This window comes from Penicillium rubens (assembly GCF_028828025.1).
Source record: "Penicillium rubens strain IBT 27055 chromosome Unknown utg000003l_segment0_segment0, whole genome shotgun sequence".
Lineage (NCBI taxonomy): Eukaryota > Fungi > Ascomycota > Eurotiomycetes > Eurotiales > Aspergillaceae > Penicillium > Penicillium rubens.
The window spans coordinates 5,635,562-5,653,254 of NW_026890601.1; the positions used below are offsets into that span (position 1 = coordinate 5,635,562).

Here is a 17,693-nt window from a genome sequence, read left to right on the forward strand (position 1 = left end):
GAAGACAATGTCATTCTTCAAGTTGGCTGTTTTTTAATTAATGCCACACAATCAGGGGAAGACTCGAAGGATTCATCTCAGTAGCCTAAACCATTCCTTCTTGGGGAACTGAGCCCCCTACCTCGTGGGGGCCGTTTTTGTATGTGGACCATTACTGATTATACGCCTCAAACTTGAATGAAGATCAGTCTCAAATCTTCTATTAATAATAAGAGGATGCAAGTTCACTTACAATGCATTGTTCAAAAGGCACGCTGGAGTTTAGAATGGCCCCCATGGCCGCATGGGCAATCGTCACTGGCACCCCAATATGCACCGCCTGCTGCTCTGCCTGTTTGAGGACGGCCTCATTGCGCGAGGGGACGTTCACAGAAGCCCAGGAGGACTTGAAACGAGTCGCCTCGCGGACATATGCGGCTCTAAATGAATCAAGATGTTAATGTTAATGTAATAATTAACCAACCTTAGATCATAGGGTTCTAGATGATACGAAGCCAGAGAGGGCACGGAGGCAGGAGTACAAACCGACGATTTAGAAGATCAAGTATTTGATCGTCGATGTCATCGAGCGCGGTGCGGATCTCGTCCAAAGAGTCACAGCACGTAGTTATCGTACCATTTAATGAGGAAAAATGGACACTCGGGGTGCCCCATGGCACAGGGCGGTGGTCCGCTGAAGGAGCTGAGCTCACATTGGAACCATAACAGGCATTGTTGACATTTGCATTGGCCGTTGAACTAATAACAGTGGACAGGGTTAGAAACCCAAAGAGAACCCGGGAAATCATGATAACAAGTTAGGACAAGGAGAAAGTACTAAAATTTCGAAGGAATAATGCTAATGACAGCTAGATTTCCTTTTTTCTCCCCTTGATAGCCTACCTTAACGGGTTAGAATGATCATCATCAGACTAAGACTAATACGATATTTCCCCTCCAAATGTATACCTTCATACACCAATGCGGGGAAGTAAGCGGATTTCTCTCCGAGTTTCGTGCCGAAAACCCCTCTTCGGCTTTTTGGAATTACTTTAAAAGCAGTTGCCTTTCTATTACTTCTTGTCACTGTCAATTATCTTATAACTATCCTCCCAGGATGTCCCAAGGTTCAAGACTCCAAGGCAAAGTTGCCATCGTCACCGGTAAGACCGTTATTCTCCACCGTTCCCATTATAGACACTAATACCCACTCATTTTAGGAGGAGGCAATGGATTTGGCGCAGCTATCGCTCGACGATTCGGTGAAGAGGGTGCTAAAGTAATCGTTACCGATATCAACGTTGAGGGCGGCGAGAAAGTCGCCGCGCAGAATCCTTCCAACCTCATCTTTCAGCGCCAAGATGTCACCAAAGAATCGGACTGGAATATGGTGTTAGATCTGGCATTCTCCAAGTTCGGACGAATGGATGTGTTGGTGAACAATGCGGGCACTACCTATCGCAATAAGGTGAGGGTTCAACATATTCCACGGTTGAAACCTCGCTAATTTCCCTTCAGCCGACATCAGAGGTCACAGAGGAAGAGTGGGAACGTGTATTCAAGGTCAACGTGAAGAGCATTTATCTCGCCACAAAGGCCTTGATGCCGCGACTCATCGAGCAAGGCCAGGGTGGGTCGGTGATCAATATCTCCTCCACGGGAGCGACTCGACCACGGCCTGGGTTGGTTTGGTATAATGCCACTAAGGGGGCAGTCACTAACGTAAGTAGATGGTTGAACAGTGAATGTGAATGATCAATCGCTAACAACCTATACAGGCCACGAAAGGTCTCGCTGCGGAGTACGGTCCCCACAATATCAGATTCAACACAGTCGCTCCTCTTCTTTCTGGTACTGGATTATTCTCAATGTTCACCGGCATGGAAGATACCCCCGAGAACAGAGAGAAGTTCATCGGAAATGTGCCACTGGGCCGCCTCACCGACGTGGATGATATCGCCAACATGTGTCTGTATCTGGCCAGTGATGAGGCTCGTTTTATCAACGGCACTGAGATGGTGGTGGATGGTGGAAAGTGTGTTTAAATGCTCGAGGGCCAGACAAGCAAACTCAATCTTTGTAATTACAAACTCAACCTTTGTAATTAATCTTTCCATGCCGATCTCTCCGCAGAAACATGTGGTAGAAGTAAAGCTAGTGGACGAAGGTCGAGGGTTGCGGAGGTTCGCGATGTATATATTGTTAGAGAGAGGAACCATTATGACAGTTGAACCCATCCTCGAACCCCCATATAGCACCAATGAGAAACCGGTGGAAACCGCTATTGGGGCTGGATATCTGTGTACAGAAGTAGAATAATGTGGATTGCAAAAGCGCCAGATCCGATTATCGTTAGCAATCTCACTGGTCAAGCAGGGGATGAACCATCCAGATGAAACGTTGTAACCAAGGAAAAGTTGCACAGACACGAGCAAGGGACACTTACCGAGTGTTGGAATGTAGGTCTCGTTGTGGATAGGTGATCTACATGATATAGTAGTGTGCATCATGCTAACGATCACGGCTAGCCTGCTATGAAGGGAAGGCTATGGAGTAAGGCAGAACCTTGCACGATTCAAATTGATACATCATGGTAAAGCAGGGGTGTACCGCATAGTTGTATGGAATAGGTATCTTCGCATGCAGTAAGTACCCTCTAAACCCTGCCTTTTGGGCATGAAATGCTGAAAGAACAAGAAGCAAGGTAACTGTGTATGGTTGCACTAACAAGATATACCATGAATCATGTATTTTGTATTTCTCCGGGCAGATTCTAAGCGGGATGTAAAAGAATATAATCTATTTTGTTCAGCTCTGGTCGTTAACCCGCCTCTCGAAGCTATTGTACCCCATCCAATTTCCATCATAAAACGATCAGCGAACATGAACGTAATGGCCAATCGACGTTAGCATTCTGCCATCTCCCTGCTTGTCTAAGCTACATTCTAAGATGAAAAATTGTGACCGCTCACATTGCACGGGTTCACGGGTTTGATGCACCCGCATTGATACCGATCATTGGTTGGCTGATAGTAAAGACGGTGAAATATTTCAGCTCCTCATGTTAGGTGGTATGCACTTCATGCCTCCAGTCAATATGAAAAGGCACATGATGCAAACAATTCTGTTCTATATTCGAAGCTCCGGAATAGGACACATAGCTGAATGTAATACCGCGTATGATTTGTAACTTTCCCATATAAGAGAGACCTGCCTTCCTCGATCGCACGAAACTACAGCCCTCTTGAGTCAATTCCACTCACTACCCAATACCTCAAAATGAAGCTTTCCTCCTTCTTCCTCGGAGCCCTGGCTTGCGCTGTTTCCGGCTCTTATGCTGACTCCCTCGGCCCTAATGCACCTTACTGCGCTCTCGGCGCCGCCTGTGAAAATACTCCGCAGGACTGCTCGGATCTGGGAGCAACTGGAACAGAGTTCGTACGTATTTCACTGCATGTTGATGAGATTTCGAATATATCTGACATGACGGACAGACATCGACTCCTATTCACAATGATGCCGGCGAGGTGAGTCCAAATTTGCCTTTTTTGCTTAGAAGACCCAATTGCTCAGATGTATTAGGTTTGCTACCAATGCTGCAAGGGCTAGAAGTTGTCGTTACCGGTGTCAGCTCGTTTTTTGAGCGCCACCTCTGTGGGTTAAGATAGCTGAAGAGAAAATAGAAACACTTTTTTCTTTTCTTTTTTTTTTTTTTTTTCGTATCCGACAAGATCGTCTTGGGCTGTTCTTGTCTTGTAGCGTATATCCCATCTAGACAAGAAAGTGCTGGTTTTGTAAAATATCTATATGAAATGCATAAACAACGTAGTTGTAGATAGCTTTTTAAGTTTAAACGTAAACCAAGATCCGAGGATCGGTCCGGGACCCCTACTCGGGTCGGCTAAGCAAGGGGGTTTTGGTGCACCTAGGTATGTGAACATGTTGCACCAGCATGCCCTTATACTTGACGATATTCTTTCCGATAATTTCATAAAAATTGAATTTGGAAAAAGTAAAAACAACTAGAAACCCCGAAATTGAGTGCAATCTGATAATCGGCCGGCTAAACCAGAAGGATACAACCTTATCCCTCTACTAGACACCAATAATATCCTTTATACCAGAAATAGAAGGAGCGAAGAAATACTCTCCACCCTCTGCAATGACACAGCGTTCGAGCTTCCACTTCTCCGTCACGCTGGGATCGTCGAACCTCGGCATGTTGATAAAATTCGACTCATCATCATTTTCGGCCCATTGACCGATGATAGGATCAAGCCCAGGCTCTGGCCCGCCGTTCCTGGTCTTCCCGGGAGGGAAAGATGTTTTGTTGGCCCATTCTAGAATATATGTTAGTCAATGCCTATGCCACATGAACCTTCTGGGAGCTTACCATTCTGCACCTGACGGAATCCGTTGTGAAGGTTACTCTGATAGGACACGAATAGAAGGCCACGATCGTGCGTCGTCACCCCATTCCGTTTCTCTTCATTACTGGTAACCGGCCCAAACGAGATACCGCGACGGATCATGGCATGGGTGTCATCCAAGGTGCCGTCGGGGCGCATGAGTTCAGCTCGAGGACGCACTTTTCGGATGTGCGACGCAAATGGACATTTGTTTTGGTGCTGTATGTCCTGGAAATCGAAGTTGTTCGATGCCAAGAGCTTACGGTCTTCAGCGCTGAGTTGACCATCATCCTCGGGAAGAGCTTTGTCGGTGAGCACATCACTTGGCGCTGGTTTCTCCTCAAGGGAGATACCTACAATCGACATGTGAGCCCAACCTCTGCACACTGTACTTTAGGAGTGAGAACCAAACTTACCGTTGGGCCATCTTCCCACTAGACGAGAGGACAAAGTGGAAATCACCCCCAATTTCAAGCCGCCTTCATTTGGTAGCTCCGCTTGTGGCCTAATGTTTTTTACCGCCCAACTAGACATTGCGATCAGTATCAATCCTTACAATGCTTACCTCTAACTTACTTGGTAAACTCGGGAACCAGCTGCTTCAGCCTGCGGAAGACCATGAAGCTACCATCCTTCGCCCAGTCGGGATGCGATTGAGTATCACCCTCTTCTCCGACGATGATGTAACTGTTGGTTAAACGTTAGTCTCCTATTTCTTTGAATAATCTACCTTCCAAATCTCACCCAGGATGAATGTTGCCAGGGGACAGCTTTTCGGTGTTCTCTGGATCTAATCCCTTGATCAGAGGCTGGGACACACCATCTTTCCATCCGAAGCTGAGACATTATTAGCAGCATCGACATTTATTAAACGGACGTCCACATACTGTTCAATGTCATATTTGTTCAGGACCGCGCCACTCTGAGTGAACAACCATCTCACGGTCTTAGAGAACCTAGGATTAATGCCGTCGGCCATCCAGTTGTTGACAGTGTCCTCTGAACTGGCGGCTAAGGTAAAAACTCCGTCAATCTGTCCCCGTGATCCCTTGAATTCACCCAGCCACTCAGCATCTCTGTCAAGTCCGTCGTGGACCATGTCATGATACATGCCACGTTTGAAGATATAATCTCCAAGGTCTGTTTTTCCAAGCTAGAGAAATACCAATTAGCTGGTGAACAAGATCTACAACCAATTTAGCGTACTTTCTCGAGGCCAGCGGCAGAAAAGGAAATGTTTGTGCAAATCGTCTCGACCAATTGGCTCCAAAGCCCACACCACTTCGCCTCGTAGAGCTTGCCACGGAGGCGGTGCGCAGTTTCTGCGGTGGTGAGATGCTTCAAAAATACGCCAAGTTCATGTTTGAACTGCTCCACGTCGGTAATCTCAAAGAATAAGAATGTCTCATATTTCTTGGGCAGCCGGGGCCTGGAAGGCTGTCAGTTTAAGCATTCATTTAACTGAGGGTTTACACACCAAATATCACCCTGGATGTTTTTGATGTTTGGTGCCATTTGGAAAGGATAATTCTCGGTATTCCTTTACACAATAACTGAGAAGATGAGCTGAAATTGGGATCTCCTGGGAGTGTCTTTAGGCACCTTTATATCCTACTGTCTGGGTTGAACCCCACAATTTAATGGCAAAAATCGGTCAATATGCTACGTTGCAAAACACGGCTATCAATGTAGTACCATCAGATGGCTGGATGTGCTTATGCATTGCATTCGAACAGCATCTGAACACGGATTCGACAGGTGAATGACGGTGCGTATATGTCTCTGATATTATACGCCCAGACTCCCTATGCAACACACGTGGATATGCAGCAAGCACATCAAGCATAATTTATGCATCCTCCCTGATTGCATCGAGCATAATCGATGTTGCCCTAATGCGAAACTGATTCATATTCCATGTGATAGACCAATCATAGCCACAATAATAGGGTCAGCGAAATTAGAAAGACGGGAAGTGGCATGCACCATTCTTATGTTCTCATTCTTAGGAAGAACGTGCACAGTACGTGAAAGCGTGGGAACTTGATATTCTTGCTATTTAACAAGACAGCGCTGGAGGTCGTATGGACCATGATTCAGTCTACAGGTAGTGACAAATTATATGCAAGCAATTCCAAAATTTGCACGAGTATCCACCCCCATGTTGCATAAATCTACATTTTTCGGGCGGAATCTCATCGAAGCCACGGTACCAGATCTATCATTTCTTTGTGCTGGTCTTTCCTCTCGCATTCCCTTGCGTAATGCCTCTGCCGCTTTAGGAGGTCCGGGTCATTGGCAAGCATTAGGCGTACGACACTGGGGATGATGCTCCACTATACCTGGCCAGTTACACGATATGGGTAGGCAGAACTTCTGCAATGCTCCAAGGTTACAGTTATTACTTTCTTTTGGGGAGAGATCGGCGTCATTACAGATGCCTGCTCAATGGGGAATAGGCCATCGCCATACCTGCCTACGGAGGAGGTATATGTTGGTAATGCGTCTGACCCACCTCTGAGATCGGTAAATATACATACAACGGACCGGCCCGTAGAACGAACTTAATCAATTACCTAGGGCGAATACACCAACGTGCTTACGGGTAAGGCGTTTTACTCCCACATTCCACATTCGTAGATAAAAAATTGGGCTGAGCTGAAACGCCTTCGGATCGTCTGAGAAATGAGAAATGTGCTGGAGGCAAGGGCGTGTGAACTGGGACGGACAAATTCCATGAGCAATCTCCCATTATCGAATGTTCTCCTTGCAGAAAGAATCCGATCAAGATTGTTATGATATACATTCAACTAAAACGGACCTTCGTAGTTGGCCTGTGGAGATATAATATTTAAGACTGCCTATGGTTAACCCTCTCTTGAGCCCGAAGTGGCAGAAACGATAACAAGCAAGATGCGCCTCAGGTGGCTCACCGGATTATTGCTGCTGGGTCTGGCCCAGGCAGACAACGATAACTCAGTTATCTCGGATAAGCAAGTTACAAACCAAGATCACTCTGCCACCACGGATCCTTATGCTACAACCCAAGCACCACCCCGCGGAGAGAAGCTCAGCCGTCGCAGATGGTCTGTTACCTGCGACAGCAGCCAGTCAGGCAATGAGTGTGAAAAGCTCCTCGATGACGACCTCCAGTCGTTCTGGTTATCAGGAGCCGAGGGGAAAACCCATGAAGTCACCATCGATCTCAGTCGGGCTGAAAACGTTCATGCCATTTCCGTGGTGTCGCGCCAGGATGGCAAGACAGACGGCCAGATCGCCGCCCATCAGGTTTTCGTGAGCAGAGACAAGGATAACTGGGGCGAACCGGTTGCTTACGGGACATGGTATGAAGGCACAGGCGAGAAACTGGCCATCTTCGAGCCTAAGGAAGGTCAATACGTCCGCCTGGTGTCCCTCGGCAGCAATGTGACTAGTATCTCGGAGCTGAACATCTATGATGGTGCCGACCCCAAAACCGTCCCCAACGGAGGTGTCTGGGGCCCTACCATTGACTTGCCTGTTGTGGCTGTCTCAGGCGCTGTCATCCCTGAAACAAACGAGGTCCTTGTCTGGTCGTCGTGGGCAAAAGACGACTACCTTCACTCTCGTGGGTACACCCTCACGGCCGTCTGGAATATGAACGACAACTCGGTCACCCAGCGCAAGGTCCAAGAGACACACCACGACATGTTCTGCTCTGGCATGTCTTACGACGGCAAGGGTGAATTGCTTGTCACTGGTGGCAACAACGATAAGTCTACTAGCATATTTGATCCAGCCTCCGGCAAGTGGACGGAAGGTAATACCATGATCATTACCCGCGGCTATCAAGCCTCCGCAACCATTGCCGATGGTCGCGTGTTTATCATCGGTGGCTCTTGGAATGGTGGTACGAATTACGACAAAGACGGCGAGATCTACGATCCTGATACCGAAAAATACAGCTTCCTAAAAAATGCTCTAGTGAGGCCCATGTGGACTGACGATCAGGACTCAGGTTATCGGCGCGATAGTCATGGCTGGCTCTTTGGATGGAAGAACGATACTGTGTTCCAGGGCGGACCCAGCAAGAATATGAATTGGTATTATACCCATGGAGATGGCGACCAGAAGCCTGCAGGGACACGCGCCGACGCCAACGATTCTATGTCTGGTAACGCGGTGATGTTCGACGCAGTGAATGGCAAAATCATCACCTTCGGCGGCTCGCCCTCTTACGAAAACTCGTACGCCACCACAGACGCCTATCTCATTGAGATCGACGAGCCAGGCTCTCAACCCAAGGTGACCGCAGCGAAGAATCCCAACGGAGAGGGCATGGCCTACGCCCGCACATTCCACACTTCAGTGGTTCTGCCCGATGGTGGTGTTTTCACTGCCGGTGGACAGTCATATGGCGTCCCATTCAACGACAGCAACGCACATTTGACCCCCGAGTTGTACGACCCTAAGACCAACCAGTTCAACGAACAGCAACCCAACAGTATTGTTCGCGTTTATCACAGCATTTCCCTCCTCCTTCCTGACGGCCGTGTCTTCAACGGTGGCAGTGGTCTGGGTGTCTCGGCCCCTACCAACCATTTCGATGCCCAGATTTACAGCCCCCACTATCTGTTCAATCAAGACGGCTCACTCGCTACCCGTCCCACCATCGACAGCGTGGCTAATAAGAACCTCCGTGCCGGCGACAAGCTCAGCATCAGCGCCAGTATCGATGTCAAAAATGCATCTCTGATCCGTTACGGTACGACCACCCATACTGTCAACACCGATCAGCGCCGCATTTCCTTGGATTCGTGGACCGCGAATGAAGGTTCATACGAGACTACTCTCCCTGGTGATAGTGGTATTCTTCTTCCGGGCCCTTGGATGCTGTTCATCTTGAACGACGACGGTGTCCCGAGCGTCTCTCAGACCATCCACATTCAGGTTTGAGGGCTTTTCAAATTGGTTGCAAGAATATTGCATAGCAGGGCCTTCACCATTCCAATGCATGGATGACTCTCTGATGAGTGATCGTGAAGTGATGCTTGGAGACTGGTTTTTTTTTTTTCTTTCATTCTTCTTGGCTTGTATTATCACCGTCTTCGGCGTGAACAGCCGTGCTTGACTCGAATTCCTTCAGTCAATTTTCGTGGGCATGTATCAAAATATCAAAATAGTTAGATAGTAACATGGCATGCTACGTGACATTTTGCACCTATCCCTGAATATAGCGTAGGATAGATACAACGTGCCCTAATATTTTCTCTTGAAAAAGAGATATCAACAAACGTACGTCATTACGTGGTATCACGATTTCCTCCGACAGAGATTTTACTTAATCTAAATAGTTAATCTATATGACACCAGATCGGGCTGATATAAAACTTCCGATCGGCATCGGCATTTTTGGCGTAAATGCCGGTGCGGCAGTCCCCGTGCGCCACTTCAATTTCTGACCGCCTGGCTTACCGCCGGTTTTTAGTTGTTTTCCGGTTACCAGTTCTGTATCAAATCTTGGATTCGCATGTACGGATCATGTAAAATTGGTGTGCTGATTGTATAGAATACTGAAACTGCACAATATATTGCAGGCAGAATACGAACTGCCGTGCGGGGATCGACTGACATGCCAAGGCAAAAGACGGGTCGGAAACGATTCGCTTATGTGAAGCCCAGGTGATATTCAGGGACCTACCATTTTGGACTACTCGCATGGAGATATGTATATACTACGTGGATATATCGTAGACACATAAACTTGGACATGCAGATCTGGACATTTGCCGTCTGTACCTGCATAACCTCGTCCGTATAGGGACACGGGCAGGGGCAGTACTTTGGACATCGCACATGGAATAGATATAGATCAGATAGATCTCAAGGTACCTTGGAAGTTTCAGGGATTCATCCCTGTGAACGATCAAGTCAGGCCCACTTATTCATCCCCGCAAAGTGGATTCGTCCACGGGTCCAAACAATCTTCCGAAATTGGAAGGAACCTTTCACCATATCCATGGATGTGTCCATGTGCCCATGGTACCGGAATTTACCTCTTTGGTGGGTACCATTCTGCTGCTGACGAGTCTTGATATTCGGCCTGCAAGCAGCATATAGACGTGAAATGCCCGATCTTGCGGATATGTTTAGTTATTGGCTCTGTATGGTTCATGGGGAAAAGGGGGGAGAATAATAGGCGCCTAACATATTAATTGCCACTCAAGTGCAATATAGACATACTACCATGTAGTACTTTGTACATCGGTATATAGTACCCCAGGAATGGGTGGCGTCGGAACAGTAAAGTAGTTTGCAGATCATCGTTTGAAATAAACACTTCAGCGTTTCGTCTTTATCAACTTCCAGAGTACAAGGTAGCACTCCATAATGGAATAAGTCTATATAAAGGGCCTTTCCCAACCCGACAGAGGATTTCATTCCACACAACCAATCTTCCCGAACCATCAAAATGAAGTTCTCTCAATCCCTCCTCTTCGCTCTCCCATTCCTCCAATCCGCCGCAGCCCAGGGTGGTGGCATGGTCGGCATCGGCTGGTCCGTCGAGAACGTCCCGGACGAGGGCTTGTCCGAGATTTTCTTCCCAATGGACATCTCCGGCGCTCCGCACGAGGGCGGCTTCTACTTCGCCCAGCAATTCAGCTTCGTCGACCAAGACGACGTGGGCTACACCGGTCTGCAGCCCCGTGAAAACGACCACGGTCTTCCCGTCATCCACGGCGTCTTCTCCAGCTTCCAAAAGGGCACCACCTCCGACGACCCCAACTGTTCCGACGGTGCTGACGGCGGTCCCGGCGTGAGCTGTGCTGTTGAGATCGTCAGCTCTTACGATCACCAGTACCAGCTGCACATCAAGAACACCGAGGGCACCAAATGGGTCGGCACTTTGGTTGATGTTGTCAAGGGAAACAGCACCCAGATCGGCTCTTACACGCTTCCTGCTGGGTCGAAGGGTATTCAGAGCTCCCAGATGGGCTTCGTCGAGTTGTACGGCTGGAACGATAACAAGAAGGAGCACGTGTGCTCCGATGTGCCCAAGCAGTCTGTTATTTTCGGCGCGCCTATCTCGAAGGGCTACGATGGATCCCTGAGTGAGCCTTATGAGTACGGTGACTGTGTTGGTGAATCCCAGTTCGAGACACACAGCCACTCTGATGGCAGCTATTCGGTCACTGTTGGGTGGTAAATGGAGGAACTCTTTCTGCTTCATCGGACATAAATTGAACTTGGACAAGCCTCAAAATCTCCATCTGTCAATTTTATTTCTCTTGTTGGATGAAACCACATAACGATGTCTTTATACCCTCAACTACATACAGAGTATGGGTGTACGGGATTAACTCAAACAACCTTTTTAGCAGCTTGAAAGAGATAATACTGGTCAAGTTCAATTCAGTGCGCACTTTTTTCCTATGTAGAATATCTCACTGTCTTATTTTAGAAAATATCTAGGTCTGACTATGAACGGTCCCTCAGAACTCAAGACCGCGAGCCTCAGAACAAACCCTTCATCATCTATTATCTAAAATCGCCTACTCTCAACGGCGGGCTTATTCCCAACAGCAACCTCAATCTTCTCAATAACCTCATCCGTCAACTTCTCCACCACCTCCAGAGCCCGAATATTATCAAGAACCTGCTGCGGTCTCGACGCACCGGTAATCATAGACGAGATATTCGGATTCTTCAAAATCCACGCAAGCGCCAACTGCGCCGTCGAAACCCCAAGCTCCTCAGCAACAGGCTTCAACGCCGCAACCTGGTCCAGCTGACGCTGCCAAGTATCATCACCAACCGTCTTACGCAGACTCTTCACATAACCATCTTCGGACTCCGCCAACCGCGACCCAGCCGGAGGCGCAGCAGTATCATTATACTTGCCCGTCAAGACACCGCCCTTCAACGGCGAGAACACTGTCAGCCCGAGTCCGTGTGCCTCATACAGCCAGCGGTACTCCTTCTCCACGCGCTCGCGCACGAGGAGATTATACTGCGGCTGCTCGACGACCGGACCGACGAGCCCGAGTCTGTCGGCGATGCGCCAGGCGTCCGCAATCTCACTGGCTGACCACTCCGACGTGCCCCAGTAGAAGGCCTTGCCGTTGTCGATGAGGTAGTTGAAGCCGCGGACGATCTCTTCCATGGGCGTGTCGCGGTCTGGGCGGTGTGCGTATACCACGTCTACGTATGGCAGTGCTAGACGTTGTAGGGAGAGGTTCATGCCCTCGATGATGTGCTTGCGGGAGAGTCCGTTGTTGTTGAGTGGTTTGTCGGGGTTGGCGCTGTTGGCTTTGCCCCAGTAGATCTGAAAAGGGGTTAGTGGGGGTAGAGGAACTGGATGGGCAATTGTGTTTCTTACTTTAGTGGAAATGACCAGGTCGTTTTGCTTCCAGCCGAATTTCTTGATCGCCTCTCCGAGCACGATCTCCGATTGTCCGCCTGAGTATACTTCGGCGGTATCGAAGAAGTTGACGCCGGCATCGTACGCAACCTTCATACATTCAAGGGCGGTTTCTGTTATCTGTTAGCTTTGATCAATTCCATTGATAGGGATGGTCGTACCATTCCCGACGTGGCCGCCATATGTGAGCCAGCTGCCCAGCGAGATAACCGAGACTTTCAGTCCCGTCCTACCGAGGAACCGGTACTGCATTTCAGGAAGAGCATCAGACATTGTAAACTGTGTAGAATCAAGATAAAATTCAAGAAAGTGAGAAGTGAATTCCAAGGGAGAAGACTTTATATATGTTTTGTAGGTAGACGGGCCGATGCGGGGTTAAGACACGGAATCCACCTCGTGTTTCCCCAATTGGGACCCCGAGAGGTTAGACCTTCCGTCTTTTAGGCTAATTACATCTGGAGCCCTAGGAATTGGTGACAATGACCTCAACAGTATGCTTCAATTAATGTTTACTACACATTACTTAGTTCTTTCAATTATCCCCCTTACTTTCAATAACATCAACGTTGCCCTCGTCAAACCCAATTGGAATACAGGTACTCATCGAGTTAGGTACTCACATCCAGTTGGATTAGCACCAGGCCAGTCGGGGTAGACTGGTGTCTGCGCCGGAGAGGCACATTGACAAAGATTGGCTTCCAGAGGTATATCCGAGCAAACGCCCACGGGCTTGGTGGCGCAGTACTCATTGATCGACACAGAGGTCGTCATACCCCGTGGACAGTAGCTGTACGGCATACAGAAGGTGTCATAGTTCGACGAGCCTGGTAATAAGGTCATGCTGTACCATTGATTTGTGGCACAGGAGCAGGAGACACCTGCAAGAAGCGAGCACATCCAAAAGTTAGCCTCGACGCTCGAGTTTTTACCTCGTGGGGAAATGAATAGGAACGAAGACATATATAATGAATCATCAAACTCACCCCTGATCACAGTCGATTCTCCTCCCACCAACGTGCCCTGGTAGATGGTCGATGTCGAATACGGAATAGCCCCATTCGAGCACTTGGTGGTGATCCAGGGCTCGCTGAGAGGGAAACAGCTCGATTGCTCCATGCAATGATCTGGATGCCAAACCGACGGGAAGGATCCCTGTGGGCACTCGAGCGGAGGCTCCTGGCTGAAGCAGTACGAAATCGGGGTTCCCATTGTACAGTCTGTCGTGTAGACGGCAGTCTGTCCATCTGAGCACAAGAGCTCGGGGCCTTGGGTGATCACTGCCGGAGCTGCAGCCGTGGTGATCGAGCCGGTTTGTTGAGGAATAGCCATTGTGGCCGAGAGGAAGCACGCGAGAAAGAGATAGACTCGGAGGGGTCCCATTGTGATATTTTTCAAGTTCATCAGACAGGCATAGAAGAAGTTGATATGAGAATTGCACTAGTGTGGTGTGCAGCAGCAGCTGTAATTGAGCAAGAAACAACTTCTCTTCGGAGCGTAGAGCTGGATCTTGTTTTATATTGTCGTAGATCCAGCAGGATAGCCCGATCTGGGCTCTTGAGGTTCGAGGCTCACTCAGCTTGGCTGATCAAAACTACCACGGTAAAGTAACAGTGATAGATTTGCTGGCACGTCAGAGACAGTGAAGCTCAGCTCATACTACCTCGCCACTGCATGCAACCCTTTGATAGATAGCGTTCACTAGGTCGAGAACGCCTTTTCCAAATGCCTCGGCCTAGCTAGGCATAATCTTATAAAAATAGCAGCGTACCCCTCGTCAACAAGGCAGGGGATCCTTATTCGGGAAGTCCATGACACAGAAAACGCTTTCGCAGTGACGGGGTCAGTGGTTACCGATGTCACTTCAGTGGCCAAGTATAACAAGGTCTTGAAATGGCACTGGAGCAGAGAATGGGTTTCCATGTTGCGCGATTTAAGTGTGCTACACGGACAAGTGGTCGGGGGGAGATAAACCGACGCAAGATACATAGTTGGTATCGTTGCGACGCTGACTTGACTTATCTTGGGCGAAGAGGCTGGATAGATGATTGCGAATATTCTCGTTCTTTGTCACCTTCTAGACCATCCATTTTTGTTCTGTCTTGGAATTGGTGGTCTCGCCGCTCTTGTCGGGGCTCGTCATGTCCCATCTGTCCCACAAGGTTGTCGCACGGAATATGTACAGCATGGCTTTTGCCAACAGAGCTAAAGTAGGCTGGTCTTTGTTTTGTATGGAGATACTGAGACACCTGTTGGAAGGTTGAGTTGAAATGAAACATTGGAAAATGGTTAAAATGCGAAAGGTGGGAGCTCAACTGAGACCTACGTTGTACATTGCTGAGACCTGGAGATAACCAAAATGGTGGACAGGGATGGAATGCAGGCAACTCGCAAAGAAGCTTGCATGTTATACCTCGATTTATCTCGATTTACAGAGAGATTATTATCGACCAATGCGATTCAATTGTGTACCAGCCAGGACTATTTAAAACTTTATCACGAGAACGACAGTATGGTCAATGTACACCCTCCCCGACTGACTGGAGGATGTCCAATCAGAACAAAATAAATGTACATGAATCAAAGGCTCCCAGGGTACAATCCAGCAAGTTCAAGATCCAACTTGATGTAGAAGCATAGGGTATATCCTCTCGGTCAAGGCGACAGAGAGGAGATGCGCTGCGTACTTTGCGCATTGGGTTCAAGGCACCCACAGAGGTTGTTAAACCTAGTTGTGCATGCGACCGTGACGGTGGTGAAGATGTCTACGGGCATGGCCAGCAGCCTGCACCGGTTCCACAGGTTCCGGGGCAGTGTCCTTCACGTAGGAAACGGCCGTGGAGGTCTCCATAATGGTGCTGCGGGTAGTGGAGACAGTTCGTACGGCGCCAGAGCTAGTCGAGTAATTGTTACCCTTTCCATCACAAAGGACGACAACATCGCGTTCGAGATAGATGATCTCTTCGGTGAAAGGATCAACAACCGTAGATGTGACAGGAGTCGGGGTTGGCGAGGGTGTCGAAGTGGGGGTGGAAGTGGTAGTAGCTTGGGAAGTGCTGGTAGCTTGGGAAGTGCTGGTAGCCTGGGAAGTGCTAGTAGCCTGGGCAGTGCTCGTAGCCTCGGCAGTGCTAGTCGCACGAGCCAAGGTATTGGGATCAACCGAGATCTCAGGAATAGAAGGAATAGTAGGAATAGAGATACTGGGAACCAGGGTGTTGGGGTCGATCGAAATACCACCAAGGGAAATAGTGGGAAGCGAAATCCCATTGTCGGTGGTGGTGGGCTTCGGCTTCATCGAGGCAGGCTCAGGACCCCACTCGACAGGCATGCCGCCAGGCAATCCGCCGTGGTGCATTTCGCAGTTCTCGTCCTTGATCTCGGATGGGATGGGGAACTGGCATTGACGCTGCTCATTTTCAGTCTGAATGTCGAAGACTTTGCACTCCTCAATAACACCGCTGTCACTGGTGCAGGTGTCAATGGCCTCCTGCAGCACATCCGTTTCCCAGGCCTGCATGAAATCACCGTGGTATCCGAATCCAGTGGGGTCACCGTTGGCCAACGCGAAGTATCCGTCGTAGTCCTTGAATGCGTAGGTGTCCCAAATAGTCTCGTAGAAGAGCGATACCAGGCGAGTTTCGAAACCCTCGGGGCAAGTACCATCCATAACAAGCGATGGGTATGCGACGTGGGACTTGTGGTCAGGGGAGTCGGCATCCTTGCCATTCCAGCAGGACGGGAACATCAACTCGATACGGATTCCATCGGTACAATGCTCATCGAGGAAAGCCTTGTCGGGCAAGAAGTGGCGGTGGAGGGAGTCTTCAGCGGCAGTCTTGTAGTTCAGACAGTTGAAGCCAATGGCCTTCTGGCGCAGAGCAGCCTGCGAGGCCTGGTCACCACTCCACTCGGACTTGGGAGGGTCGGGAACTGGCCAGCTGAAGTTGCGCAGGAAGGGGTCACCCGCCAGCATGCGGAAGTCATCAGGGAAGGCCTTGATGTTCTCTCCATAGAGAAGATAGTAGCTAGCCGAGCGATGTTAGTAGAGCTCCACCACGGAAAGCCAAATCAGACTTACGCAAGCATGCCTCCAACCTCGTCAACTACCTGGGCGCTGCCATTGGTGTGCATGAAGTACAAAGCGGGAGCCCAGTAAGCAGACTTGTCCTGGGTCACTGCGCACGAGGTGCAATCACCGCTGAGGAGCGAGCTCTGATCCGAGCTCATGCCAAAGCCTAACCACAGGTCAGCACATCCGTAGGTTACAATCGCAGCTTTGGGGCAATGCGCGCTTACTTCCACCTCCATGGACCGCGTGAGCGTGACCTGAGATCTCACCCGGCTCCACAATGGGGTCCAGTCGGGCGAGACCAGATCTTCCACGGCAAGGAAGACGCCAAAAAGCATTCGTATAGCTTGGGAACAGCGCGAAGCAGGCCATAACAACGGCGGTTAGTTTAAGGTCCTGCATGTTGCGATGGTTGAGCCGCGTCCACGGGCTCGATTGGAAAAATAATATAAAGAATGAATGATCTCAGGGACACAATTGTAAATGACAGACTCGCCTACCGAATCAATCGGTTATAGCGTGGAGAAAGGAGTGCGAGAGATAAAGTGGACTAAGCAATATGTTAGGATGTAAAGTCAAGGCATTAAGCACAGCCCCATGCGGATTCAAGTATTCCATGCCAATCGTCATCTTATATCCCTTCCAGTACAAGGGTAGAGGAATGATCCCTTGCTTGGCTGGACACACCACTTCCGAGGGATCGAGAAGAGAAGGTAGCAAGGTATGCGACTTACCCGATCTGACGCGTTTCTCCTGACGTCAGTAAACAAAGATGATTTCTGGCGATTTGACGATGTCTGTTGCGATCCCTGATGCGCCCATTTTATCAGCCTCAACT

At 49.1% G+C, this 17,693-nt stretch overlaps 9 protein-coding genes across 9 annotated transcripts; 4 read left to right on the forward strand and 5 right to left on the reverse strand.

Moving 5' to 3' along the window:
* Window positions 1-151: 151 nt before the first annotated feature.
* Window positions 152-788, reverse strand: N7525_008370 (uncharacterized protein; the record flags this gene model as incomplete). Its single annotated transcript, XM_002568803.1, has 3 exons — window positions 152-172; window positions 233-419; window positions 526-788. 3 exons carry the CDS (start codon window positions 786-788, stop codon window positions 152-154), a joined length of 471 nt encoding a protein of 156 aa, XP_002568849.1.
* Window positions 789-940: 152 nt separating this feature from the next.
* N7525_008371 (SDR family oxidoreductase) lies at window positions 941-2,024 on the forward strand (the record flags this gene model as incomplete). The annotated part of the gene is made up of 4 exons (XM_002568804.2): window positions 941-1,142; window positions 1,200-1,447; window positions 1,498-1,701; window positions 1,758-2,024. 4 exons carry the CDS (start codon window positions 941-943, stop codon window positions 2,022-2,024), a joined length of 921 nt encoding a protein of 306 aa, XP_002568850.2.
* Window positions 2,025-3,258: 1,234 nt separating this feature from the next.
* On the forward strand, window positions 3,259-3,588 carry N7525_008372 (uncharacterized protein; the record flags this gene model as incomplete). Its single annotated transcript, XM_061214374.1, has 3 exons — window positions 3,259-3,417; window positions 3,474-3,506; window positions 3,562-3,588. The coding sequence occupies 3 exons, from the start codon at window positions 3,259-3,261 to the stop codon at window positions 3,586-3,588; spliced, it is 219 nt and encodes a 72-aa protein (XP_061068805.1).
* A 486-nt stretch (window positions 3,589-4,074) lies between these two features.
* Window positions 4,075-5,903, reverse strand: N7525_008373 (Dyp-type peroxidase; the record flags this gene model as incomplete). The annotated part of the gene is made up of 8 exons (XM_002568805.2): window positions 4,075-4,319; window positions 4,373-4,741; window positions 4,805-4,914; window positions 4,965-5,075; window positions 5,133-5,225; window positions 5,276-5,541; window positions 5,595-5,817; window positions 5,866-5,903. The coding sequence occupies 8 exons, from the start codon at window positions 5,901-5,903 to the stop codon at window positions 4,075-4,077; spliced, it is 1,455 nt and encodes a 484-aa protein (XP_002568851.2).
* A 1,398-nt stretch (window positions 5,904-7,301) lies between these two features.
* Window positions 7,302-9,323, forward strand: N7525_008374 (putative galactose oxidase; the record flags this gene model as incomplete). Its single annotated transcript, XM_061214375.1, has 1 exon — window positions 7,302-9,323. The coding sequence occupies one exon, from the start codon at window positions 7,302-7,304 to the stop codon at window positions 9,321-9,323; it is 2,022 nt and encodes a 673-aa protein (XP_061068806.1).
* Window positions 9,324-10,839: 1,516 nt separating this feature from the next.
* Window positions 10,840-11,574, forward strand: N7525_008375 (uncharacterized protein; the record flags this gene model as incomplete). Its single annotated transcript, XM_002568807.1, has 1 exon — window positions 10,840-11,574. The coding sequence occupies one exon, from the start codon at window positions 10,840-10,842 to the stop codon at window positions 11,572-11,574; it is 735 nt and encodes a 244-aa protein (XP_002568853.1).
* Window positions 11,575-11,910: 336 nt separating this feature from the next.
* On the reverse strand, window positions 11,911-13,062 carry N7525_008376 (uncharacterized protein; the record flags this gene model as incomplete). The annotated part of the gene is made up of 3 exons (XM_002568808.2): window positions 11,911-12,693; window positions 12,748-12,902; window positions 12,951-13,062. 3 exons carry the CDS (start codon window positions 13,060-13,062, stop codon window positions 11,911-11,913), a joined length of 1,050 nt encoding a protein of 349 aa, XP_002568854.2.
* Window positions 13,063-13,389: 327 nt separating this feature from the next.
* On the reverse strand, window positions 13,390-14,169 carry N7525_008377 (uncharacterized protein; the record flags this gene model as incomplete). The annotated part of the gene is made up of 2 exons (XM_061214376.1): window positions 13,390-13,667; window positions 13,773-14,169. 2 exons carry the CDS (start codon window positions 14,167-14,169, stop codon window positions 13,390-13,392), a joined length of 675 nt encoding a protein of 224 aa, XP_061068807.1.
* Window positions 14,170-15,514: 1,345 nt separating this feature from the next.
* Window positions 15,515-17,257, reverse strand: N7525_008378 (DUF1996 domain-containing protein; the record flags this gene model as incomplete). The annotated part of the gene is made up of 3 exons (XM_002568811.1): window positions 15,515-16,811; window positions 16,865-17,021; window positions 17,083-17,257. The coding sequence occupies 3 exons, from the start codon at window positions 17,255-17,257 to the stop codon at window positions 15,515-15,517; spliced, it is 1,629 nt and encodes a 542-aa protein (XP_002568857.1).
* Between the last annotated feature and the right edge of the window lie 436 nt (window positions 17,258-17,693).